This window comes from Coturnix japonica, chromosome 2 (genome assembly GCF_054131305.1).
Source record: "Coturnix japonica strain WE chromosome 2, WE-NBRP24, whole genome shotgun sequence".
In the NCBI taxonomy this organism is placed as follows: Eukaryota; Metazoa; Chordata; class Aves; order Galliformes; family Phasianidae; genus Coturnix; species Coturnix japonica.
In genome coordinates, this window is record NC_140664.1 from 130,504,670 (window position 1) to 130,532,042 (window position 27,373).

Consider the following 27,373-nt stretch of genomic DNA (forward strand, 5'->3'; position numbering starts at 1 on the left):
AATAAGTAGGGCAGGTCTAAGGACTTGCAAGCATTTTCTCTTAAAGACAAAAAGTCAAGACTGACTATAAATAAAATAGTGGTAATTATTAGTGATATTAATGCTGATCTGTCTTGAAAACCTCTCAGCTCTGTTTTGCACAACTGTTCTTTCATTTTGGAGGGGGATGACCTTTTGGAAATTATAACATTGAGTTTTTATAATCAGAAAGAAATATTCTTGTAGTTGCTACTAAAATATCTTTTTAAATGCATCTAAAAGAAGAGCAGCTTCAGCATGTATCATCTAAAATTCGGAGCAGGTGGTAGTTACAGTAAATTCTCCATTCCTTAGTGGAACTTTAACTTAGAGTTACCTCTGACAATATCAGAAGAATTATGAATGCTTTATCACCAGCACTAGAATCAGAAATATATGACTAACGTAAAATTGACTAAAGACAGTAAAAATGCTCATATAAGTGTCAGGCTAGGTGTTGGTTTATGTTAAAATATTGTTTATAAACCAAGATATATTATCTTGATATAGGAAATGTTCTGGTCACAGTCTTCTGTACTGGCATCCTGGGTTGATAAGTGATATAGTGTACTGGAAAAGTCACATTCTCACTGCTAAGGTGCCTTTAGTTTCATTACAATACTCTGCGCAAACGGCAATTTTAATGTAATTTGTAAAACTCGTATGGCTTTGTCTGCTTTGTGAGCTGAATTTTTTGTGTATCTTTTCACCTCCTGATTAGAAAATATAAGACTAATATATCTGTGTCCTGTTCTGGCATAAAACAAATCATGGTCTTGCTCATTTTGAGAAGAATTAATCAGCATCCCATTGTGTTATTACTTGTTTGTTAAATTCCTAGGTGAGCCGCTCTGCTTGCTTAATGACTACACAATTAATATGTAAATTGTTACGATCACGAGAGGCAGCAGCGGCAGTGGATGTCAGAACGTGGCCTCCAGTACTAGATACAGGTGAGTGCCAAGGCCAGGGCTCTGCTGCCTTTTTGTCCTCATTTGTCAAGCATTGATAGGTCTTTCTGTCACTAAGAGTGAGTAAGTAAGTGAGTGAGTAAGATAAATCCATTCGTTCTTTATTTTCACCAGATGACTTGCCAAAGAAACGGCCTGCACAGATCTACAAACCTTCAAACCCTGAAACACTTGCTTACCTAGACTTCAGTGTCTCCACAACTGGAATGCTAGCAGGGGTAAAGGTAGGAGCTTCTTTTAACAGCTGGCATTCCTGCTCCCATGCCTGGCTGGCAGGTAGTACATTGCTGCATATTTGTAAATTCTATTGATTTTGTTAATAGAAGTTGAACTGCTTCCTCCCTTACAGTCATTATTTGATTACTTTAAATTGGCTTTATTGGCTTTTCCATACTGCTGTCCATTGTGCAGGAAGTTTTTAACTCTTCTCCTGGTCTAGCATGCCTGCAGATAGCCTAATAGCTTGTCTGCCTGAAACATTCTTTAACGGAAGCATCTATTCACTCTCATTTATGAAGGAAATGAAATTCAGTCTTCCCTCTTCTAACTTGCTCCAGTGCCCATCTATTGTTTGTTCCTCATTGCAGCCTAACTGCTGGCCATTGGTTTTGAATATTCTCTTAGTCATTTAATTAAGAAAACTCGTACATTTCTGGTATATTTACCTCGTACAAGATTAATGCAATCGGCAAACAGTGTGTTTATGTAGTTGTACTTGATAAGCTTTGGCATGTTGAGCTTTTTAAATCTCTATTCTGACATTTCCTCCAACATTCAACACAGTTTATCAAAACTGTTTTTTCTGTCTTGTAACATGTGTGTTATTCCAATATTGGTTTCAGCAATGCACAGGCAGAGGTAAAATCCCTCTCGTATTATTATCTGTTACTTCCTAACTCCTGTCTGTCACATATCCAAGGACTATGATTACTTTGACATCATCCATTTTCAGAAACTGTAAGAAAACAAAGATATTAACAAAGAAAGCCTTGTTTACCCAATTTGAAGCATAAGTGAAGTGACCTGCCCAAGGCTGACTAATGGCTAAATGTCTGAGCTGGCTTATGGTTATGTATCAGACACTCCTAGATTAGTATCATCTAACTTGAGATGATGAACTATCATACCTACTAGACATGGACGAGTCTTTGGGCTCCTCAATTGTTAACAGACAGAAGCAGAGACTTTCAGTGTGTAATTCCTCTGGTTTATTTGAAACATCTATTTTTGAATTGAGGCGAATGTCATTTAAGTCTTCATTTCCTCAGCAGGGAGTCTTAAATGATTGTTTGAGACATATTCATCTGTATTAAATCAGATCTGAATTCCACCTTATCAGACCTGTAGAACTGACTACTAATTATACAAAGTCAATACTGGGAGACCTTTCAAGATAGTCAAGGCCAGGGCAAGGTGAAGAATTCAATGTGGCTAAAAGGAAATGCAGATAAATATCTCATGGAGTTCTTGATTAGCCCCAGATATCTGAGTCATAAACCCTCCAGATTGCTAGTTCAGCAAGTTTATATAAATAGTGCCATCTACTAGATCATTGCCAGTGATTAAATAATTATGGATGGATCACCAGAGGCCACAAGGCTTGTCATAATGCAGTGGTGATTAATCAAAAAACAATGGCTAAACAATTTACATGGCTTCTGAAAAGCTGTTAGATGTTTTATAGTCACTTTGGAAGTAGTAAATTCCACACAGGTTTACTCTCAACTTTTTCCACAGCTTGAACCCAGTAAGGTGTAAAAAATCACAGAATAACACTGGTTGTCTTGCAGAGTTCAGTTTAATCCTCTATGGATAAAAATGATCTTGACTGAGCTAGAGAAGAATTAACCTCTTCAAACTGCAGACATTCACAGTGTGGGCACCTGTTTTGAGCTGGTCTTTGTGCATCACTTGGAGCACATCCCGCTTCAGTTATGGCATTGACAGACAGCAGAAAAAAAGTAACTTCTTGGGTGACTTCATTCTATTTATTAAGGACCAACTAAATTTTACCTATCAGGTGCTTGTTTTCCCCTGCTGACTGTAATAGCGCTTAAGGAAACTAGGCCAATATGTAACAAAGATCAAAGACTAGATGAATTAAATCCTATGGAGGCTGCCCTTCTAACACAGGGGTTCTGGCTACTAACAGAGAGGACAAGGATTAAAGTAAGTTATTGTGTTCCCACTGTATTTTGAACTATTAAGCCCAAATGGGTGAATCTGTAGGAAACATCCTAACACAGTTGTACTGAAATGTTGTCAATAAGGAGGTTTGAAATTACTAGAAAAAATGCATCAGAAAAATATCTTTTTGATGAGTGTTTTTGTTTCTTTTTTCCACTGGCTTTATTTTGGAGAGCTCTCAAGATTAAACAAAGAAACAAAAAGCCTGTTTCTCAGCTAGCAGCAGGTTAACAAAGACATTTTACAGAATGTTTAGTGTCTGTTGGAGGCTGCTGAATGATTTGCTTCTTACTCCCATTTTGCATACAAAAACCTCTCTAATCTAAAAATGTATTGACAATATTCTGTCTTTATTGTATAAGTACCTCCTTTGAAATATATGACTGAAGATCAACAAAGTACTTCAAATTACATTCATGTCCTGCAGTCATTCATGCCTTTGTTCCTCCAGAAAGTTTAGCTCATTATCGTTAGGTTTGCATACAGCTTAGAGCGCATCTTTAAACCACACACGGCTTTCTCCATGAAACACTTCAAAATTATCATTCTTTCTGTCTCTCCATCCCTTCCATGGTTATTTGGATGTCCTCTTGAAGGAAAATTTGTTTTCTTAGTTATAAATTACTTGTGTATTTACACTGAGCACAAAGTCAATATTTATCTGTTTTCTTCATCCTGTAACTGATTTAACACTTGGCTCAGTTTGGGAATGAGTCTTCCGAGTGATATAGTTGATCATTTTAATTACTTCACTGTTGTCTTTCAGATGTCTCATGCAGCCACTAGTGCCTTTTGTCGTTCTATTAAGCTGCAGTGTGAGCTTTATCCCTCCAGAGAAGTTGCTATCTGTCTGGATCCGTACTGTGGACTTGGGTTTGTCCTCTGGTGCCTCTGCAGGTGAGATTTCTCCTCAACCCTTTACAATATCACTTCCATTGTGCTATAACACAACAATCAGGATGGGAGGAACAGATAGTACATCTGGGACTATCACAGGCAATTAGAATTGCCAGGAGCTGTATGGAGAATGCTGTGCAGAGAATACACTTGCTTTGAGTGGGGCATGGCTGTAGGTATTTAAGGCTGAGGAGTGCAGAGCATCACCGTGCCTGTTCATTGAACTCCTGCTGTTTCACCGCTCTTTCTGCCTAGTCTGACGTGTTTTATTTGATGAAGACAGTACTCTACCAAGGTAGCTTTAAGGAAGTGGCTTCCTGGTTTCCTCTTTTTCATTCTGTAATCTGAAAGCACAGGTGGATATTGGGGGACTTCCTCATTTGTGAGACACGTGGATGTGATTTTTTTATAGTGTTGTGTAAGAGTGTTTTATTACAGAAGGTACTTGTATGGCAATAGCAAAGCTATGAAAAATATTTCCTGTTAAATGCGAATCAGCTTTTTTATGAAGAGGAATTGTAGAAATTGAACAGTTCTGTCAGTCTCTGTGCTCCAGGAGGTTACAGTTCAGCACTGAAAGCAGTTCCATTGATTTTTTTGAGTTCTTCTTCTTTTGATTTTTCTAAGACAGCTGAGTTGATGTAGAGGCAGAAGGGACGAGCTGTGTGAATGTTAATGGAGCACAGTTTTATAAAGACATCTCAGAATAGTCCAGCGTCTTTATCCATGGAAAGTTCTTTGGTGTTAACAGTACTGCTGGTTTTAGTTATTGAAACCAAGATAACCCAGGGCAGTAAAAGTGCTACAGCTCTGGAAAAGCATTTTACTAATTTAATAAATATTTGAAAGAAATGTTATCTAAGAACTGCTGCAGCAATTTATTTTCAGCAAGTGTTGCTTGTTTAAAAGAACTCTACTGGCTCTGTCATTGCCCTTGCCTTTTAAAACATATTAAGTATGAAACAGGCCAAAGGTTAACAGTCTTTATTATCCTGTTCATCAGTAGTCCTTAGCTTAAACTATACTTGCCCTAATACTACTTTCTGTTTTGAAGAAGTGTTATTCCAGTGTCTTGTTTTCCTAGTCCAAAAATACTGAAGATTCAAAAAACATTTCCACAAGGCTGAGACTTTAAGTAAATCACTCTGTAAATTATTTTTTTAAAAAATATTGATATTTTGAAGTCAGCTGCATATTTATTCTATAGATTCATGTGTCAGCACTGTTAGACCTTTCCTGTGCTGAGCTGTCAGATTCGTTGGCAAAGCTAAATCTGCGGAGATGCATTCATTGACTTAAGGCCATGGAAGGACTGTAGAGCACTATGGGATAATTCAGCTAAGGAGAACGGGGTAATGTGTAACATGGAACATCCAGTAATAAATTCTATGTAACATCAATATATAGCCATAGAATATAGATAAATATTGGCATGTCAAAAAACTGAGTATGTTGTGGTGTCTGCAAAACTCATTGATACGGAAATTCTTGTTTATTCCAGAGAACAGTGTTTGGAATGAGCAAGCATTTGCTGCTCTTAAGTCCTTACCAGTACTGTTAATGTCAGCCTTCCACAGAATTTTGACTATGAACAAGGCAGCAGACCTCTGGGAGAAAGAATCGAGGTCTGTGTTACTCTATAAAATAGAAGATTTCATACCATTTTCAAAGAAAAGAAAGGAAAATAAGGAGCTGAAGGAACTGAAATCGGGGCAACACTCTAATCTTGTGAACCATTGTGTCAATCTCTTCTTTGTCACTGATTTTGTTCCTGTAAAACCAGGAAGATTGCAGGCTGCTTGAACTGTGACTGTCATTTAAAGAAAGCTGACATCAGATACGGCTTCATTAATTCTTCTTACAAACTGAATTTCCATTTCATTACTATTTTAGAAATGGGTATTATTTGATGTGTTCTGTAATAGCAAAAAGATACATCCTGGAGCTTATTAGAATCTTACTTTTTATAACTGAAAACTTTGCAACTTTGCAGTTTAACCTTTGTAGTTTGGTATACCAAAATACTTCCCAACATTTTTCAACCCAGATTCTACCTCAGAGGATTCTACTGGAAAGCTTAAGGTTGTCTGTCACCAGTGCCATTAGCTAAATTAATACTTCTTATGGCACATGGAAATGAAGTCAGATCTTCAATTTTTCATCAGCTGTGGGATTTTGAGAGTTAAATAGGAACTTTTTGTTTTAGGAACCCAGCAGGAAGAGAAAGCAACCAACTCTACTGGTTGCAGTTGAAATGAGCAGTACATTTGAGTTCCTTTGTTAACTAGACTGAATTAATAATTCATTTTAATAATTTTAAATAAATTATATTAGTAATACTGAGAAACCGTGATTATAACAGTGCAAGTGAGTAAGATTCAAAATAGACCAGAGGATCTGGACTTTCTGGTCTGCAGTGGCTACCTGGTCAATGTGGGTGCTATGAAATTGTCCTAGGAAAGCTTTCCAGGTAAGGTTTGATGAAGTGGCTTCCTTCTGTCCCGATCCTGCTGTACAGTCCATAGCCACAAGCACCTAGTGGTGTATCAGAGTAGTTTCTGCAACAGGAGACCTTGAGGTTTTTTGTTAAACAAGCAGGTGGGGTTGTGCAAGATGTAAGGAAGTGATCATAACATTAGCAGGAAAATCGCAATTTACAGAACTTTGGTTTGCCAGGCTAACCTGAAGATATTTACCAGCCATGAGAACTTCACCCAATTTCCAGCCTACACATACCAGATTAAAGGCAGGTTTAAATAAAGAAGCCTAAATAAATGTCACATCAGAAAATAATAATAATAATAATGGCATAGGAAATGCAGGATATGGACATTGCCATGTATCAGTGATTGCGGAGTTCATAACTGGTTCAGGAATCTAACAGTACATCTACCACACTCAGAAGTGTGCCAGTTTCCTATGGCCACTGGCTGTTTGTGGAAGAGGCAATTTGCATTTTCTGTCCATTGCAGTAGGTTTGTTAAACCTATCCTAAGTACAGGAAATTCAAGAGCAACTGAAAGCCCTGCTTTATCCTGATTTATGAACACAACAGATAACTCCACTGACTTTGCACCTGACTGAAGTCATTAATATGTGTGAGTAACTAGAGCAGGCCCAAGGCTGAGCAACGGCTAACAAATACTTACGGGACTGCAGTGAACAAGGCTGGTCATGTTTAACTTCAGCCTGTAGGGTGCCTGTAAGGCCAGTACCCATAGAAATGACATTGATGTCAGTATTATCCAACTAATCTCGGATGGTGAGTCGCGTGTGCAGACTTTTGGGGGTGTTAGGCAAGGTCTGAAGGTATCATCAGAGGTCTGTGGAAACTTCATTTGTTCAAGGCAAGATTGCTGTTCTCAGCTGCTTTTTTTTCTTTCTTTTTTTCCCCTCCAATATAAATTGGAAACAGAGGTATTTATATAAAGTGTCTTTGTTTTGGAATGATGCTGAGCACAGATAGGCCCAAGTCCTATGGGCCCAGGTGAGATTATATACCTAGATAGACTCCCCTCTGGCTTATCAACTCTGGTCCAGATGATTGTGGTGGTTTTTCCTCAGTCCCATTCAGGTTCCCTCAGCTTGCTGACTCATTTCAACGTCTGAAGTATTTGCAAGGCGACTGAATTGTTTTCAGCCCAACCAAATGCCATCAATTGCAAAATACCCATATCTGTCCCACATCACCAAGAGCAAAATATCACCCCTAGAAATGCAGAAATGAAATGCATGTACTTGTAAGACTTGATGCTATCTACCCACCTCCTGCAGTTAGAAAAGCAGCTTATATCACCTGAGAAGGACACCAGAAGTGATGGCAGCAGCAAGTTAACAGCCTGCCAGAATGCAATTCCAAACTGCAGTTGCCATTTGTCAACATTTATTGCCCTGCTGAATTTTTTTTTTTTTGGAACTATAATAAAACCTCAGACTTTATTGTTAATCGGCCTTAGCACAACATGGGGTAAATCTTTGATTCAATAGAACAGTTAATTGCCAAGATGTCCTTCCAAGCATCTCTGTATGCTGCCAAGCAGCCTGCCAGGCCATGGAACCAGAGTTGTGATCAGATGGTGCCATCATAGCAAAATACATTGTGGTGCATTTACCTGGAGTATTCTTGTCCTTGGGCAGCCCTTGGGCAGTGCAGGCTGACAAGGCCTTTCACTTACTGCCAAAATCCAACGCTTTGTCCCCCACCTGAATACTTGTTTCCTCTCCATCCCCTGAAGAAGGACAGCATTTCTAAATGATGATCTCCCTTCTCAGCTACAATAGCATTTCATTCTGCATCAGTATCCCAAGAGTCGTTTTGACAAAGTGCTTCAGGGATGCTCTCCTTTTTTGTCTTCTTTTCTTGCCTACTCCTAGAAGTGATGGAGACTGATAAACAGATGTCCTGATCTGTCAGAAAGACTCTGCAGTTCTGCACTGTGTCTGCTCCTGTTATGAGACGTCTCTGGAGACAGAGTTAGTCTTGTGGCATCAGTTTTCTACAGAAGTGGAATAAATGATCTTGTTTCAGTTCCATTCCAATGTTTATAGAACTGAATTTTGAAATTGCCCTGACTCTGATTCCTCGTATATTGTTTCAATATCAGAATGGTGATTTTAGCTTCCACAATTTATATTTAAACCCCCAAGTTTTCTTAATATCCCATCTGATGCCTCTTGAGGCTACAATGTTTGCAGTGCTGTTCCTTCTGGAACTAGCAAAGAGACAATGTAACAGCCCATCTTTCTTTCACGAAGGTGAGATGGCACTGTTTGTTCCTTTCTTTGTTTTCAGGATTAGATCTACCACATGTATATCTGCAGCACATCTCTACTATGCCTAGAGTTACACAGAGACAACGATGACAAAAGTTCCTATAGGCTTGAGACCATATCTGGCTTTATGCAGCATCCTTCCACAGCTGCAGTCTGCTCAAGCCCATAGTCCTCTGCTCGTTTGCTGGTTTTCATACTGAGCAAAGAGCCTGTAATGCTCCACAGTGGTTTGAATTCACCATTGTGGCAGACAAGCTTAGCAATACAAGGAAGGATGTTTTCTTTCTCAGCTTCTCTGCACCAGAACATTGGTGACATACAGCATCTCTGGAGTTAATGTGGAAGCATAATGTCTGAAAAACTGCAAGGCTATGTGGCTGCCAGGAATGTTTTGTTGCTTGGAGTGATTCACAAAACCTGCACTGTGCTTCTGAGATGAATTCAGGGAGGTGAGCCAAGGCCTGCCTGACATGGTAATGGCCAGGTGCTGCATAAACCAGTTCAGCTGTAGAACTGGCACGTTCACTCCAGAAATGTGTCTTTGTGTTACTTCTCCTTGCTCCACCGACTGCTCTAATGGATCAGGTGATGTGCATGGCTTATTAAACTACAGCTAAGTAGGCAAAGCCTGTGTTGATGATCAAATTTCCAGGCACGGTGTCATCTTTCTGTAGGTTTATGTTGTCTGTAGAGAAGAACAGCACACATTGAGATTCTGCACCATAGACAGTTTCCTCCCTTCAGTTCTGCATTTTAATTCTTAACTCTTCAATATTCCTGAGGGGTTATAGAACTCAGAAGAGGGACTAGTAGTATCTTCATTTATCTGTCTGAACAGGGTGGTGTTTGTAGTCAGAGCATGTTGTTGCCTGATCTGATTGTAAGACTCCCACAGTCTGGAGAAGATGGAGTAATTGTGCATCCTAACAGTGTCCTGCATGGCTCATGGTGGGTGGTTAAGAGTGAGCAAAAGCACACTTCTGATTTGTCCAGCTTGAGTTATAAAGAAAGGGAGGCAGTTCACACCTCTCATTAATGTTGCTGAGGAAGGAAGATTTGTCATTGTAGATCTGTATTCCCAAATTCTATCGTTTTGGACTGTTTCCTGGTAAGCTGCACTTTGAATCAGTGTTCTATTCTCCTACTGAAAAAGCAGGGCAGTATTTGTTTCCCTTATTACTCTGGAGCTGGTGCAGGCACTTTTCAGTACAGTTTGTTCTTCGGGTTGTTTCTTTAATTATCATGTTGGAATGTTCTACCCAGGTGAGTAAGTGGCTGTTATGAGATATTAGTGTGGTACTGAATGGTCTAATAATTCTCCCATACTTGACCCCTGGCAGCCTGTTTCTTATTGTGTGGATCTTTTTTTCTCCTGATAGTGGCTGCAGCAACCAGAAGTGTTTAAGGAGGGGGGTGGGTTTGATCCCAAATCTCATATTCCTACAGGTTGGAGCCCATCCTGGGTTCTTACTCTCCTGGTTACAACTTCTCTTGTGTAAGAATTGTGCATGTACTGGGACAGATCACACACCTTGATTGCCTGTGGGGCACTAACATTAAATTTGCAAGGAACTGAGGTTCTTTAGTACTCCCCGAAAAACCTATTGGAATTGGCTGAGAAAGAAAGAGTGAAGTGGTATTTATAGTAAAATCTGTTCCTGCTCCCTTGCTGGGTTTGATCTGTCAGCTGAACTCAGGGCACACTCTTTTCAGGCTTTGGTAGCTTTGCCAACATCTCTTTCCACAGACTTAAGAAGTGCATACTCAGGGTTCAGTCGTACTTTATTCTGATTCCATAAAAGCAGCATGAAAGTATAATGCTTCATTTGAATGTCCAGTGCTAAAGTAGTTATGTCAGCTCTATCTGAGAACACGTCTCTTTGTGGCAACTCACAGCTCATGCATCATCAGGAGTGGCGTAAATGTGGACAAGGAGTCAGAGTCAACATTTTATTGTATGATAAATGAAATTATTTGAACTGTGTTTCATACATATTCTGTGACATCTTCTGGCTCCTGCTCCGATGTAACCCTAAACAGTTTGGTTAATTAATTTACTGTGGCTGGACTTGTATACCTTCCATGCCTATATATGTTACATGTGTAGACATCCAAGTTGTGCACAGATTGTTCCAAATTGCACAACCTTTAAACATGCTCTGATCTTGGGGATGGAGGATGGGAGGCACCCACTTACCAAGAACAGCAGCTGTGTGAGCATCACATGTTCAAACACTGCATGACGTGTATCTTCTCTTCTTCCTAATGTCAAATGTTACAGAGATGCTCAAATTCCTGAAAATACAGAACCATTTTGTGTCTTACCTCAGGCTCTTGGATTAGAAAATGACGGCTTTACTTTAGCAAACTGGCATTTCAGTTTTTCAAGTGACAAATGAATTTCCCTCCTGTGCATGATGAATCTCTGGGGCTTTACGGTCCTTTTTCAGAACTTTTGTGACTTGGGGGTTTGTGCTGTGACTGTTCTGATCAGTGATCACCTGATGCTTCAGATGATGTTCTGAAGAATCTATAAATCATGGATTAAGTTGTGAAAGAGACTGTAAAAGTGATGGTACATCAGCCTGTCTGAGGTGAATGAACAACGTGGGACCCTTGGGAAATAAAGACATCAAACTGGGATTTTCTTTTCCTTGGGGACAATTTTGGGCAGCACAGAAATCAGCTCTGAGATAATGGTTTCCTTCAGGGACCCTTGTAAGTGCCTTTTCTCAAGACTGGTGCTCCCTGGGTGTCCAGTAAACAGAAGATGTAAGATATTTGGGTTTTAAAAGTTCATAAAACTTTCACAGTAGAAATTTAAAGCCCCAGGTATTATTAAATTGTGGACAAATTTACTCCCCTGACAATGATTGCAATCCACTTGCTTGCCTCAGCAGGAGAGATGTTATTTCATGTTAAGTAATCAAGAACTCTTTTAATCAAGATATCTTAAAATGGTAATTATTCAGTCTTAATTATTTGTAGGCAACACATAATTTGCGTTGATATCATAATGCTGTTTATTAGCACCATCAATAACCCAGCTATTTTGCTCTCTTTGGTGCAGTTCTGACAGCAAGGTCCGCTGGCATTTTGAGTAAGGTAGTATTTGTGGTGCATGTTCCGCCCACAGTCCTCTTGTGTCCTCAGAGGTTCCAAATGTTCAGCAAAAGGCAGAACTTGGCCTGCAGTGTTAAACTACTGGACCTGTAGAACACTGAAAGGCTTTACCGTGGATCCATGTGTACTTTGATAATCTTTATGTTCCAGCACAACATAGCTTGTAAACATCTGCAAGCAAAGGCACTTAGCATCTGTGTTAATGCATCTTGTATCTTTACAGCGTTTATTCAGGACACCAGTCTATTCTGATTCCTCCCTCAGAACTGGAGACCAATCCTGCTCTGTGGCTTCTTGCTGTGAGTCAATACAAAGTGAGAGACACTTTTTGTTCCTATTCAGTCATGGAGCTTTGTACTAAGGGACTCGGTTCACAAACAGAATCGCTGAAGGTGAGTGGTTCGGTCCTTCTGTACCATCTGCAGTGCTCAGAGTGCTTGAGTGTTCTCTGCCTGTAGTGGCTGTGCTAAACTTATGCATTGAGGAGGAAATGGTTGAACAAGGGCAGCATCCACAGAAATGATTATTATTCCTTGCCAAAGGCTGTATATTAATGTTAGTCCTTCTGTTTCAGATCACAGGGCTTTTAAACATCAAGGAAAAGCTTGTATTTACCTAAGCTTTGTGATCTGTGTTGCAGTCTATGTTAAACAAGCATATGTTGGAAAACGGAGGTGCAAAAGTTCGTGATGACTGAGGTGTAGTACGTTGTGTATTGGTTATTGCGTATTATGAATTCCATCATTATACAAAGTACTTATTTGGCCTTGGCCCTCACAGTTAAATAATTGCATACGTAGAAGTACTGTGTGGAGAATGAGGTTGTATCTTGTGGGTTTTTCTCCAAGCCAAAATGAAAAGCCAGGTAGACAATTACAATTCTGGAATCATCTAGAATTTCCAGATCTTGGGTACTGACATTTACATTATCTCCAGCTCTTAACCATCCTCAGTTAATGATTTCCTAATTAGTTTCTCCAAGGCTAGGAAATGCTTCCTCTTTGCTGTTATTAAATGGCATTCTGAATTAATACTGCAAAATAGCCTTGCCTCCCTACAGAAGGAGCATGCCCAGCTCTTTCCAAATGCTCACATTGAAATGCCAAGCATGTACGTCTACTCTTCTACAGCTATTAGACTGTCATCTGGCCATCCAGCTCCAAGGAAAGATTGAAATTATACCAGCACTTCAGCCTCTTTTCTTCTTGAAAGTGCTGCTGACCTTTTTTTCTCTTAAATCTGCCCACCTGGGGCCTTTGTTAACATTTTGTCTTCTTTACAGGCAAGAGGACTGGACCTGTCACGTGTACGGACATGTGTAGTAGTGGCTGAAGAACGACCCCGGATAGCTCTTACTCAGTCATTTTCAAAGTTATTTAAAGACCTTGGCCTCCATCCCCGGGCAGTCAGCACATCGCTCGGCTGTAGAGTTAACCTGGCCATATGTTTGCAGGTAAGATTTTTCGCTCCTAAAGCTCGAATGAATAGTCGTTTGGCTGCTTCTTTGTAGACGTATTAAGAATATGCATTAAGTACTTAATGTTCTTCTTCCATATGCAGCTAGTAACTTCTGCTCCTTCCATAGGGAACTGTATTCATATCTCTCATGTTGCATTCATAGCATTTATCCTGCCCATTAATAACGTAACTCAGAAATGTGCATGGTAGTGCCAGAATGTGTAGTCTTTACTCCACAAGTAGTGTTTGGTCAGGTAATGTAAAATCCTGTTTGCAAGTGTGTACTTTTAATATATTACAAAACTGATCTTTTTCTGTTTAGAAAATAACTCCAGTTCTTACTGTTAACTATGTGCATATTTTCTGCATGTAGTTTATTGCTTACAATGAGAAGTTACTTTGCAGCATCCTTCATTCTGCTTTGTTCACTAATCAAAAGAAAATAAACAGGGATAATACAGGATTTAACTTGCAATCTCCAGGAATCTATCAAATTGTTATTTTAAGGACAGATGGAACAATGCAACTGTCTGATCTGAATTTCTTAATAGCCTCCAGTTATTCAGCCAGTGATAGCCACATCAAGCTAATAGCTTTAGTCTGAATAAAGAATTTCATTTCTATCTTGACTTTACTACCCATCTTACTCTTTGATAAATAAGGAATCTTAAGATTTCCTTCCTGATCTCTCTCATTTTTATGAATTCTGATCTCTTCCTGTCCTTCCAAATCTGGTATCAGAACTTTACGTGCTTCTCCCATAATAATGCCACAGGTGTCTCACTCTGATTTAATATAATCACCAATTTATAATCCTTTAATCATACAGGAGAAATCTTCTGCACTGGCTGCGAAGTTCTGTATCCATTTAGTCACCTGCGATATCTCTCACCTCTTCAAAGTCACTGTCTCCCCAGTATAACTGGCCTTTACTCTGTGTGGTGTGTCCTGTGTTTTACATCTGGCAGTTATCCTTGGTTTACACTGAAGAATTTCTTACCCATGTGACATGCCTAATTACTTTGATGTGGAAGGTAGAACCAGATCTTCCCAGTGACACTACAAATAAGGCAGTCGCAGTTCTTTCCCTGATTATCATCCATTATTTTATCCAGAAAAATGTAACAAATACAGGGGATGGGTTCAGCACACACCAATATTTCTGTGTGTTTTGTGAGCCTAAACCCTTGCCCTGCTCGACACTGCTGAAAAATTATGGCTTTTGTCTGAGTTACTTTGTTGTTAAGCCTATCAGAAAATGAATGCAGGAGATATGCCATCGCTCCAACGCTGCTTCTTCTGACTGACAGCACAATATCCCTTTGGCCCAGGGCAACTTTAATTATTATCATCCAACAGACAACAAGGCAAAACTGAGCTGAGTTGAAAGTCCTTCTGTGTCCCAGAGGTTGAGTTCTGTAGTTTGAAATTCTGTAGTTGCTGCCATACATACTGTCCAGGAATAAACATAGGATAAATAAACAAAAATCTCCTGTTGTCTCAAAAGTAACAACTGGATCCTTCAGAGCAGAGGATCTTTTCTGAGAAACAAAATAGACAAAAACCCAACAAAATAAACAACAACAAGCCCTTAAGAAATAATAGTCTTGAGAGAAAAATAGAACCTTCAGGTCAGAAAATTGGATGAACTCGAGCAGCAGTATTCCACATATTTCAATCGTGGGTTTAGAATATGGAAGATCTGACTGAAATTTTGAAATCTTGTCTACTTAATGTTTCTTTTCAAGGATACAGGCCTCTTTTATTTCTTTCTCTGTACTTAGACTGCTGTGCAGTGACAAGGCTGAGAGGATATCTCAGAAAACATTTAGGGAATCTTCTGACCCGAGACAGCACAGTTCGGAAGGAACCAGTATAGGCCATTTAGCAGGTGCAGGTTGGTGTGCCTTTCCAGTCAGCAATCCAAGCAAATTGAAACAGGTTACTGTGGGTAGCAAGGACACCCGTGGCTGACTCTCCCTTTAAATGCAAAAGGGAAACAAAGAAGAAAACTAAGCTAGTTACTTGATAAAAAATAGCTTTCTAATTCATTCCTGTCTCTTTAGTCATTTTGAAGTGCCAGCTTGGTATCTTTACAGAGGAGTCTAAAGGAAGAAATGATGGCCTACATCCTTGGCCAACTGCTCTGACTTCTCTTACAAGCCAGGATGGGGTACATCAGCCCCCTGGGCAGCAGTGGTGGATCTGCTTTTGAAAAGTACCATGAATTCTGTCTGGCCTCTGGTCCATGTAGATCATAGAGTCCTAGAATCATTAAGTTTGGAAAAGAACACTGAACTCATCTTGTCCAATTGTAAATGAAGATAACAAAGACAGGTTATCATCAGAAGTTTGCTTGCCTCTAATAAAATTCTCCTTTTTGGACTTGCAGGAGTCATACTGACGATACTGTGGATTTCAGACCAGTGTGAGCTTAGTGTGAGGTGATTAACAGCCTGGCTGATCATGTAGCTTAGTGTCAGGCTTCATTTAGTTGTACTGAGATTTTACATTTCAGTCCTTTGGACAAACTAAAACCATATACTATCTAAAAAATGGTGTGGTTGGGGGAAGAAAAAAACAAGTCACTTCAGAAAGTCTATATTTGGTAACTTTACCCTTCCAAGTGGAATAGTTTTTGAAGCATTGGAGCCAAGGGTAGTTTGTCAAGTTCTAAAGGGACTTGAAATATAGCTAAAGATGTTACTTATAAGCGTTACTGTAAAACATGTCATCTTGATAGAGAATATAAAGATACAGAACGGCATCCTTTGAAGCAGCTGGTGGTAGGCACTGCCAAAGATGATGCTGAATTAGCCTGAAAGCTCTTTCCAAATGGTCTGCAAGATTATGGCTGGTGATCTTCCAGAATAGCTCGTGGCTTTTCTGTTTTCTGGGCTGAGAAACAGAACAAATTTTAATCTGTGGTCAACGGTGTTCCTTAAATTAACATTGTCTCTGAAATGTTCCAAAAATGGATCAGGATTTCTGTATCCTTCGCATCCACATTGCGTAAAAATACTTATAAAAGATATTAGAGACAATAGCATCTACTTTTGTATTTTCTCTTCCAAGTTATACAGTCCATGAGAGCAACCAGGATCTCTATGCTTCACAGAAGTAACTGTTATCCACCCTATTCCATGGTCTTTAGTAAACTTCAATCTACGCTTCTACACGTATCTCTCTGTTCAACTGTGGAACTTAACTGGCAAAAATCTATCTACGGTTTCTTCTCCATGGACTGTCTCTAAGGGAAACTTGGATTTGATCTTTGTCTTTGGTAGCTTCTTCACTTAAATTCCCCTTTTTTTTTTTTCTTCTTTTTTTGGGGAGAAGTGAGATAAATTATGACTCAGGTTTTTCAAGGGGAAAATATAATGATTTTTTCTGAAATGCTTTTACTGTTTTCCACCCCTTTGTGAAGAGATGTGTGTGTGTATAAAACTGCATAGAAGAATTTGACCTTTTATTAAAGAGTACTTTGCAAAGGAAATCATTATCATAATCTCTTTAATACAAAAGAACCTTAGCCTACCAAATGAATCATAATTTCAGGATTAGGATCGCTGGCAGACTAGTCCAGTATCATTTGTATTCATTTCTGCTCGAATTTAGAGCAAATTTCCAACGTTTCTTTCAATGGAATCACTTTGGACTAGACTTCTAGAGGTATGCTTTTAAAAATAAATAGTTTTCTTCATCTTTAGGAATTAAATACCACTAATATCTGATTTTTCAAGGCTTTGTGGTCACCAATAATTGTCCGGGTATTTCTGAGATGAAAAGATTGCATCCAGCGTATTTTATTGTTCATTAACTGACATCATCGCATTCCCAAGAGAGAAAAAAATAGATATGAAAAGTATCTGCTTTCTTACAACAGCACAGATGGTTCTCGAGGATTTTAGCTAAGTTCCATTTAAACTCTTGAAATAAATAGAATTTTTTTTTCAGCCCTCTGCGTAATTTCAGTTAAGGAAGAGTTTTGTTAATTTTCCTCAGTTATCTCTAAAATGTGCTAACTAACCTGCACAGGCTAGGGATTCATTTTGTTTCATTTAAGTCACCTTTAAGTTAGGCATCAATCTCATCTACCCATCTATAGTCAGTATAGACAAAGAAATAGTTCGAAATGTCCTTCAGTATCGTACATGCACACCTTGGGATGAGATTCATCACCATCAGGGGGCACTTCCTGCCTTACAAGTCACACTTCCTTCTGTGATGGCTGAAATGCCATGAAATGAATCCCTCACCATCTAGCAAAGGGAATTCTGTTAGTAAATGTAGACATTAAAGGCAGTGTTGCTTTTTATTTAGCGACAGATCGCACTTTTTGGAGAATCATCCATATTAAAGTAGTCAGGGATTGCTCTGAGGAGAGCGATACAGGAGAGCCCACACGTTATCAGATGTATGATTCACACCTAGCAATGTGGCGCAGCTCTGGGTGAGTTCCCTCCAATTCTGTTTTCCCACCTTTCTTATGAGTCATGCAATGATTTTCTTTTTGCAGCTCCAGCTGCTGTGCTTCTCTGCTTGAAACTGTTATGTATACATCAAGAAATCTATTTCTGAGTATCACTGAAGCAGGAGTAGACTCAAAAGTATAAACATTGAGGCCACAACCTTAAGTAGCAAAACAAAACAAAGCAGTTATTTTTAAACTCTTGGGACTTCTGTTTGCCTGGTTGATGGTTTTTAGCTCTGGGGAGGGAAGCAGGGGAGAGCACACAGATGGGCCTTTCACTCAGTAGAAATGGGGTACAGGCTGAGTGCTGGCACATGGTCATCCCTCCTGCTTACTTGTCCTGGTAGTCCTTGGTGCAGTTCCCATCTGAAGTGTTTTCCCAGCGAATAAATGCTTGGCACACATGCCTGGCACTTGGATGGGACGGGGATGGTTCCCTGGTGGCATGCTGTGTCTGAGCAAGGCATTTGTTTATTCCAAAGGATGTGACTGGCGATGTAGGAGCTTTCAAATGGTCTCCGGCCCATTTTATTTCCCTGAACACTACCTAGCATGTCCTAAGTGTCAGATACCACAGGGGTGATGTTGCGGTTTTCCTGTTAGCAGCACGGCAGATGCTTTCACTAAATAACTGCACTGACAAATGGAGTCAGTCACTTATGCCTTGGATTCTGCTTCCTTAAAATGATGCTGAGACTTCAGGCTGACTGCTGTTTCTTAAGGCCTTGGTTAAAAGCCTTGTAAGGCTCTGACACAAAGTCCTCTCTGGACCTACAGCATAGTCATAAGCAGTGAATTATATAACTGATGAATTTCATCAGTTCTCCTGCTTTGTTGCAGTTACATTACAACTTCTTCTTCAACCGAGAGTATTAGTAATATTTCTATTTTGGGGTAGCGATTTAATAAGCAGATCCGTTCTGTTTTTTGAAATGCTTCATCTTCCCCCACATTCAACATCCACCTATTTTTACATGCTGCTGTGGCAGCTTCACATAGTCTGTAACTTTGTGGGAATTAGGAAGTCTGATGTAAGGGATGTGGGATGGCAGTGCTCCGAGAGCTGTTCATTTTCTCAGGCTGCAGGGGAAGGCCCACAGCAGCCATCTGCATTTAGGTATTCCATGTCACAGGAGCAGCGTAGGAGTAGTCAGCTCTGTGTGTTGTCTCTTCATTGCATTATCGATTGTGGTGGCGAACAGATGGGTTTCTATTGGTTTTTAATTTTACTGTTTTATATAAGTATCACACTGTGTATAGTGGCGAATAGACTAAGAATTGAGACTTACTGAACTATGAAGGTACTCCATGCAGTCATTGTCTTGGAGTAATTGTGCAAGAAGCCTTGATTTTATTTCCCTCTAGGAGCAGGTTAATCTGTGTGAAACAAGGTGTAAGTATCATTCTCTTTCTCTGTTGTATACTAATTTCTTTTCCTCCCAAAAGAGAGCTTTCCTATGGCTTCCATAGGACATCGCTTACAAACTTCTAGTAGTGGAATGACAGACCTGGAATCCCTGTCTCAGTGGATGTACATTATGATAGCGAGGCCACAGTGTTTGCTGACTTCTTCACAGGAAAAATAAAAAATAAAAAGAAATAAAGAAAGCAATCAGAATGCTAGACACATGTTTTCCACTAACAACATTGTCTGTAGTGTCCTAAAACCATTGAAGTCTGTTTGTCCAAGGTTAGCAGTCTACAGCTGTCTCTTCTGTTGCTCTACTAAAATGTTGACACCTCATTTTTTACTTTTTTTAACCTTTAATGGTATAATGATTAATTTGTAAGATTCCTGTATTTGACATTGTTTTTCTTTTTATTTTACTCCCTGCTTTTTGCATTCTCTTCTGTTTTATTTCTCCCACCCTTCATTCCCATGTTTTACTATTATTTTCGTCTTGTGTTACCTTCTTTCCTTCTCTCCCTCATCCCTGCTACTCCTGCTGCTATAGCCTCACAGGCTGGGGAAGCTGGCCGAGCAGGTAGGGGATTTTCATGTTCCCTCAATACCCACCTATCAGCTTCCAACAGTGGGACAGACTAGAAATTGAGTCTGGAGATTGGGGATTTTCAGATCCTTCCCTGAAATTGTATACAAGTCCATTTCAGCTTTATCTGGATGCAGGTTTCATCAAATATGAGTTTTCTGTTGTAACTATTTCATTCACACTGAAAGTAACAAATAACATCGTGATTGTCTTTGATTTTCAAACTCAACCGTTTCCATTATTTTATAAACCAATTCAGGTTTAGTTTTATTTTTTAAAGATAACCAATTATTTTCTTGTTTTTGTTTCTAACGTTGCATCTATTTGAAATAAGCTCTCCACTCAGCACTAGTCTGTTACACTGCTGAGTTTACTAGTAGACTCAAAATCGTGTCGTTAATAGCTAGAGAGGTTATTGTATCTTGTATTGTGTATAACAAGCTAAAGAGGCTAACATGCATGTGCAGCTCTGTTACTCTTTCTCTCCTCTGGGGACGGGTCACTATCAGTGTTTGTACAGTAAGTATCAGTTGGTAGTGGTAGCTCTTTCCCCTTTAGATACAAAACTATGTGTTTATTTAATCCTATCACAATTTCTAATGCTGAACAAATTGTGAAACTTCCAGCCAGCATTGCAGAAACACAAAATTTATCACCAGACATTCCTTATGGGAAGACAAAATATCCCACCAGGGCAGAAGTCGCTGGGAGTCGATGCTGTCTGCTGTTCTAAATAACAAAGATCTAAGTAACTGATATAGGAGTTCCTGCTCTTGTAGCTTGTTTTAGCTCAGTAGGTCTAGGTGAAATTATCTACTGAAAAGAAAATTTACAGAGCTCCAGTGTTCCCAAATGAAGTTGTGCTTTTCTTCTAGCTTTCTACTTAGAAGTGACGTGAGCCATGCAGCAGAGAAAAGAGCCCTAGACTACAGCACTGCATATTTATGTGTTCTACAGTGATGGGTTTGAAGTCTCGAATAAGGGAAAATCATGGCAGGTTACAAGACTGCAGCAAAACTATGAGTGGAAAGGCCTAAATGACTATCATCTCTGCACAAAAGGAAACTAAAAGTAGTCTACTGTTATTCAAGTAACTAAATATTATAACATAAAACGAGGTTTAAATTATGCAGTGGAAGACTAAAAAGGAACAGAATAATTTCTCATAGATCTTCAGTCCACATATGTTCATGTCATGCGTGCTACCTTTAATATCTTTAGCTTCAAATATATTCTCTGTTGCATGTATGGAAGATTCTCAGTAAATCATGCTTCACGTTCCTGACCATGTGCTTCTGCCATTTAGCTGTGTCTCCTCAGCCATTTCTGCATTCCTTTAGATGACAAAATGTGTGTAACATTTTTGTATGTATCCACGTGCTGATTACTTGGCCTTTTGTAGCAATTAAAACCTCTGTGTACATGTGTTTGGTTAAATAGCATAGCTGCTTGATGTTTTTACCAACCACAAGGTAACAAGTACCTGACGGTAGGTATGATTTCAGGTGCTCTTTCTGACTCTAAAGCTGAGCTTTGTTTGATGAACAGCTTAAATATAACTTGTCATTTGATTAGTGTAATTAGCAGTGAAATGATTGTCAGTTTTTCAGGTAAACCTCTTTTCTCTTCCCATCCTCCAGGTTCTGATTAGCTGTTGTTGTTGTTTGCAGGGAACATCTGGACCAGATCCAACCACAGTCTATGTTGATATGAGGGCACTGAGGCATGACAGGTCGGAACCACCTTTTTCTTTGTTTATATTAAATAGAAAACAGAGTTTTCAGCAAGAAATCTACTTCAGCACTCTGCACGTTGAAAGACTTTGTATTCCTCATGAATTGTTTGTGTTAATTCCTACCAGTGAGCTGAAATAGTTACTTTTATTAGTTGATTAATTATTTAACATTACTATTGATAAAACTGAAGCATCTGGCACAGCTGCTGTTAACTAACAAGATTCCCAGCTTCTCGAGGTTCTCTGACACTCATTTGAGAGGTGTAGCATGAGCAGTTCCTAATAAATGGATTCATGTTGGGCCTGTTGGATTCACAAATTATGTTTCTCCTTGGCAAGGCCAGTGAGGAGATCATGGAGGGATTTTACTGTAATTCTTAATGCTGTAAGTCGTTGAGGGATTGTTATTTATTTCAGACGTTGTGAGCAACCACATTCTGTAACACTGGGTGTCTTCTGTCTTTAATGTTAGATAATCATATGGCAAATGACAACTAAAATTTATCATTAGTGTTACTCAGGAGATGTATGTAATCTGGATGGGAGGGAGCTTGTAATTTCAAGCAGGATTTTAGAAAATACCTAAGCATGTATGTTTCACTTTTCCAATGTCGTAGTCCAAAGACTATGAAAGTCTCTACTCAGCATTTTCTTTTGACAAAACAGTTTTCAGTTAATTCTGGAGGTAATATACATTTAATTGATGATGTTCTCCGGTCTTGGTGCCATAAAAAATCATAATCCAAATAGGGATTCTCTTTCTTTTTTGCTCTTTGTGATTTGCCCTTCATAAACGCTTAACACGGAAAATTTGTTCCTTTTAGGCAAGTATTGACTTCTATATGGATAATGTGACTGGGTCAACTTCTGGGTCAACTTGCAGGGTACAGAGCTCAGGGCAGTACTGGTACCCACCCACACAGTCCTACGAGTGTCTCAGGATTTCATAAATGCAAACCAGAACAGAGGCTTGTAGGCTTACATTGTAGGCAACACAGATTCGAACTTGAGCCAAGCTTTGTTTTGTTCAGCGTACACAGTGCGGACATACTCAGTTTTCTTCCTTATATATCACAGTGCCAGGGTGAAGAGGGCTGGGGATTTATCTTGCCTGTGCATAGACATCCAGTTCGGAGATGCCTGCCTGGAATCCCTGTAGTGAAGAGACAGTGGTTGGTTTTAGAGTGTGATTTTCCTGGTCTCCTCTAATTGTTCAGTTTAAGAAGAGATTAATTGGACTCACAGGTGTATGCTTTCTTCCATTAGCTATAAAGGAAGCATAGAGTAGTTAAGTGAAATATAAATAGCACATGGCATCCAATAGTACATAGAACTCAGCAGGTGAAAGAAAGGAGCTGCGAGATACTTGACACTCCCACCATGTTTTTCTTCCTTTTGCACATACTGTTACCAAAGTAATACTCGTGTTTGATCTGTTCTTTGTGATGCTACTGTCTTCAAAACTCAGCAAACTTAGACTACTACTGCAGACTATAACTGCAGTGCTGTGTAGGCATGTTTTTACTCAGCATAAGGAAAAGACTGATTCTGGTGTTGTTGTACCATGAGTTTGTCATCTCTGCAGTGCACTGCAGGAAGTGGGTTTACATGAGAAGTTGAATGATTTACATTTAGAAAAAGATGAGAGAAGTGTAGCATTTCTTTCTTCCAAAGCAAAACTGATGTTGTGACTGGGATACAACTCATCAAGTCTGAAGTGGTCCTCTGGATTTCTTTTGTGGTTTGTGAAAAGGGACACGCACCACTGGTGTAATGCAGCTATTTCAGACGTACGTCAGCATGGGATGCATTCCCTTTGATGTGCCTTTCTTTTTATATTGATGAGGAAGGAAGCTTACACCGCTAACTTACACCTGACATTTATTTTTTAATAGAGACTTTAAGGTGAGACTTTTGTTTCCCCACAGTGTTTGTGTTGATCTCAGAGCTCTTAAATGGTTGAAGCTAAGTTGAACACAAGGTAGGTGTGTATCCGTAAGTGCCATTCGAGTGCAGGAGAAGGAGCTATTGGATCATTAAAAATGAGGCTTTAGTTATAAAGGGGAAAGGATAAAGCTGAAGGATAAATCTCATTATGTGGAGATATTCAAGATCTGTCTGGATGCTTTTCTTTGCAACCTGCTCTAGGGAACTGCTTTAGCAGGGGGTTGGACTCAGTCATCTCCAGAGGTCCCTCTTTTTGCCCTTGTGATTATGTGATTTACAGTTTTATAACAATAACAATAATTTTAGTGAATAAAAATATAGTTGTATGTCTTTATATAGAGACAATAAGATTTACTCTTCATAAAAGCTGTGTTTAGGATGGTTACTGTTTCCTTGCCTTACTGTGTCATTGACTGAGAGGTAGGTATCATTATCGAGATGAGACTTTGCCAGTGTGTTAATTTATATTTAGTGACTAGTTCTGCACAACATGAAAGATGATTGTTGGAGTTGCCTTCTCACATTGCAGTAATGTAGATCTTAATTTGATGGATTAAAGCTGTGCCTCATTTACTCAATCTATTGAAATTTAGAATTAGCTTCATGAGTCATAAATTGGGGGGCAGAACAACTTTTATTTGACATAATCCCTTCACACTTGCTGTTTGTAACCATTTTAGTGGAACTCAAAGCCAGTGTCACTTAGCAGCAACTGAGATTGGTTTACACAGCTGTGAGAGTGTACAACCTGCTGAGTCTTTGCAGTATGGAAAAATTGCACAAATTACACTGTGCGGATAATACTTCATATATATGTCTATATATATACATATGTATTATTTTATTCTAAAGATGGACACACTTGGAGTTTCAGTAAACTCCTGCCGAGGGGTGCAGCCATCCAGGTATTGACTGGCATGAGTTCTGATACTAGAAAAAGAACTGAATTTCCTAACCATGAGCATCTGGTGCAATTTTAGTGCTACAGCAATCAGGTATCCCATCAGCCTGTGCTTTCTCAGATGGTATTAGATACCTGTCTGGGAAACTAACATCCTAACAGCAAGAGTGTGCAGCCCTTTTTTGTTCTTTGTCATCAAGATCATTCTTCTTATCATCTCATTGAGTTTCTAAAAATCATTGTCCTCAGGGTGGGCAATAAAGATGACATCAGAGAGCATGAGAGGCAAAGACAGGCAAGTCCCACCTGTGCTGCTTATTAAAGAAGGCAAGGAAGGATCCCTCGGTTAGCAACAGGTGACTGATAAGTACCTGCACTAACATACAATGGAGTTCATAGACATTACTCAGATCCAGAAGTCAGAATAGGTGCATTAATGCTTCACCAGCTGTGCTGCCCATGTACATGCAGCAGAACTCCAGGCATGAGTACCCTGCCATGTCACTGACTGCAATTCTCTGCCAGTACTTCTGGGAAAAACAGCTTTAAAAAAAACAAAGAAAGAAAGAAAGAAAGAAAGAAAGAAAGAAAGAAAGAAAGAAAGAAAGAAAGAAAGAAAGAAAGAAAGAAAGAAAGAAAGAAAGAAAGAAAGAAAGAAAGAAAGAAAGAAAGAGAGGAAGAGAGGAAGAGAGAAAGAAAGGGAGAAAGAAAGGGAGAAAGAAAGAGAGAAAGAAAGGAAGAGAGAAAGAGAGAAAGAAAGGGAGAAAGAAAGAGAGAAAGAAAGGGAGAAAGAAAGACAGGAAGAAAATGAATATATGAATATTTTTCCCCCCATTATCTGTACCCCCTGCTTTGCAGATCCTTCTATCATCATTTTGGAGCAGATGTTCTCCTCCTCTCCTTCTCAGAAAGCTTTTCAGGTCATTTAGCACAAGATACGTAACTGAATGCACTAAAGGTTTAGAAGTGCTTGGAAGAAAAGAAGAAACAAAGGTCCATTTCTCATTGTACCACATACTTGAAAGATGTAAGTTTTTATAACATTTCCATGCTTTTCTGGTAGTAGAGTTGCACATTTCAAGCCCAACTATCCCTTTTATCCAGAATGCTGTAGAACAGTATCTACATATGGTTGTAAGATTAAAAATGTACAGGATTAATAATTTAACAGCAGTTTAAATCTTAGTAGAAAAATAAGGTATTGACAAAACTAGCCACTTCATCAAACCGAAACTAGGCTTCATGTGTGTTCCAAAATAAATCTTCTTTTCACATAGGCAGGGGAAAAGTGTCTTTTAAAATGTTCTTCAGGAGATTGAGCTGGATCACAGAATCACAGAATCACAGAATTGTAGGGGTTGGAAGGGACCTCTAGAGATTATCGAGTCCAACCCCCCTGCCAAAGCAGGCTCCCTACACCATGTCACACAGGTCGGCGTCCAGGCGGGTCTTGAATATCTCCAGAGAAGGAGACTCCACCACCTCCCTGGGCAGCCTGTTCCAGTGCTCCATCACCCTCACTGTAAAGAAGTTCTTCCGCACATTCGTGCGGAACTTCCTATGCTGTAGTTTTTTTGTTTTTTTTTTTAACCATTTTCAAGTGTTATTTTGACTGCAAGTTCTATTTGGGTTGTTTCTGAGTGAGCAAGAATGAAGGCTTCCAACCAGTGTTAATTAAAACTGCTCGCAGTTTTATTTGATAGAATCATAGAATCAACCTTAATTATCAGCCTTTCCAACCTTATGTTGGAAAAGGCTTCTAAGATTATCTATAGATGCTTGGATGGTCTGTCACAGGCTCAGTGGCAAAGACAGCTGGCACCAAACAGGGCGCCAAATCCCGATGTGGGACATCACCAAGTAGAGGCAGCGGGTTGTATTTTGGTTCGTTGTTTATTCTGGCAGTCACTGATGATGCAGCATGTGACATCCGAGGTCTTTCATTGAAATACTCCCATTCCATTATTAGAATTGAAATATTCCCATTCCATTATTAGAATTATTTTATTCATATTTCCCACTGTATTCATTAAACAATCAGTTAGTGGATATGTAAAAATAGCTGTCTTGTCTTTTTATGTGATCTCTGACATCTCTGTGGCATGATGTAAATTACTGAGTCTCTTCAAAACTGAAAATAACTGGTCTTTCTGTATGCTTACATCCATTAGCAGACTTCATTTCCTAGGAAGCTATTTATATGTTTTGCTAAATCTGATTTTTCCTGTTGTACTTCTGGGGTGTTCAGAGAGCTCTGAACTTTATTAGCCACATTGGGAAACATTGTTCCCTTGGCAATGGTAAAGGGAATGAGAACAAAAGTGTAAGATTGGAGTTCCATTCCCCAAGAAAAGAGCAGTGATAGAGTTTCAGAGAGATGTGAAAACATTACATAGGTTTTATTATAGTAGATTGTTTATATACTAAGCCCAGTCTCAAATGCAGACTCTGTCAAAAAGAATCAGCAAAGGCTTTGGCTTCAGTTTAATATATTCCAGCAGTTCAGACTTCATGCAGGAAAAGGAAAATGGCCTTTTATCCCGGCTGTCAATAGTTTATCATTCTGCACCATATTTTATTGAAACTTTCACGTTGTGTGTACATTTTTTTTGAGTAATACCAAGCAACAAAACCACAGGAGTTTTTTTCTGGTTCTTGAACACTTCTTTTCCATCTCCCTTGAAAAATACTCTTATTGCAGGATTACCAGACAAAAGAACTACTTAGCTAAATTATTATCTAAGCTACAGGCACAGCAGTGTGCTGCAGCACAGCCACGGCATGGAGGATAACATTTTATGGACATGTAGTGGAGAAAGTGGGCTGGGGGGGAAACATGTCAGAAAGAGTCATGCTAATGATAAGTGACAATAAAATAGTTACCTTTTGTGAAGCGTT

General features: G+C 39.2%; 1 protein-coding gene across 6 annotated transcripts in view; it reads left to right on the forward strand.

The window, feature by feature from the left end:
* Window positions 1-27,373, forward strand: part of DIP2C (DIP2 acetate--CoA ligase C (putative)) — a 255,689-nt gene that overhangs the window by 208,068 nt on the left and 20,248 nt on the right. For 4 of the 6 annotated variants that reach the window (XM_015853069.3, XM_015853072.3, XM_015853074.3 and 1 more), the window contains 7 exons: window positions 860-971; window positions 1,104-1,213; window positions 3,943-4,073; window positions 12,193-12,361; window positions 13,252-13,422; window positions 19,857-19,886; window positions 21,563-21,624. In XM_015853069.3, coding sequence (XP_015708555.1) covers window positions 860-971; window positions 1,104-1,213; window positions 3,943-4,073; window positions 12,193-12,361; window positions 13,252-13,422; window positions 19,857-19,886; window positions 21,563-21,624 — 785 coding nt within the window. The remainder of the gene's footprint in view (window positions 1-859; window positions 972-1,103; window positions 1,214-3,942; window positions 4,074-12,192; window positions 12,362-13,251; window positions 13,423-19,856; window positions 19,887-21,562; window positions 21,625-27,373) is intronic. The other 2 variants (XM_015853075.3, XM_015853073.3) reach the window with 1 other exon arrangement.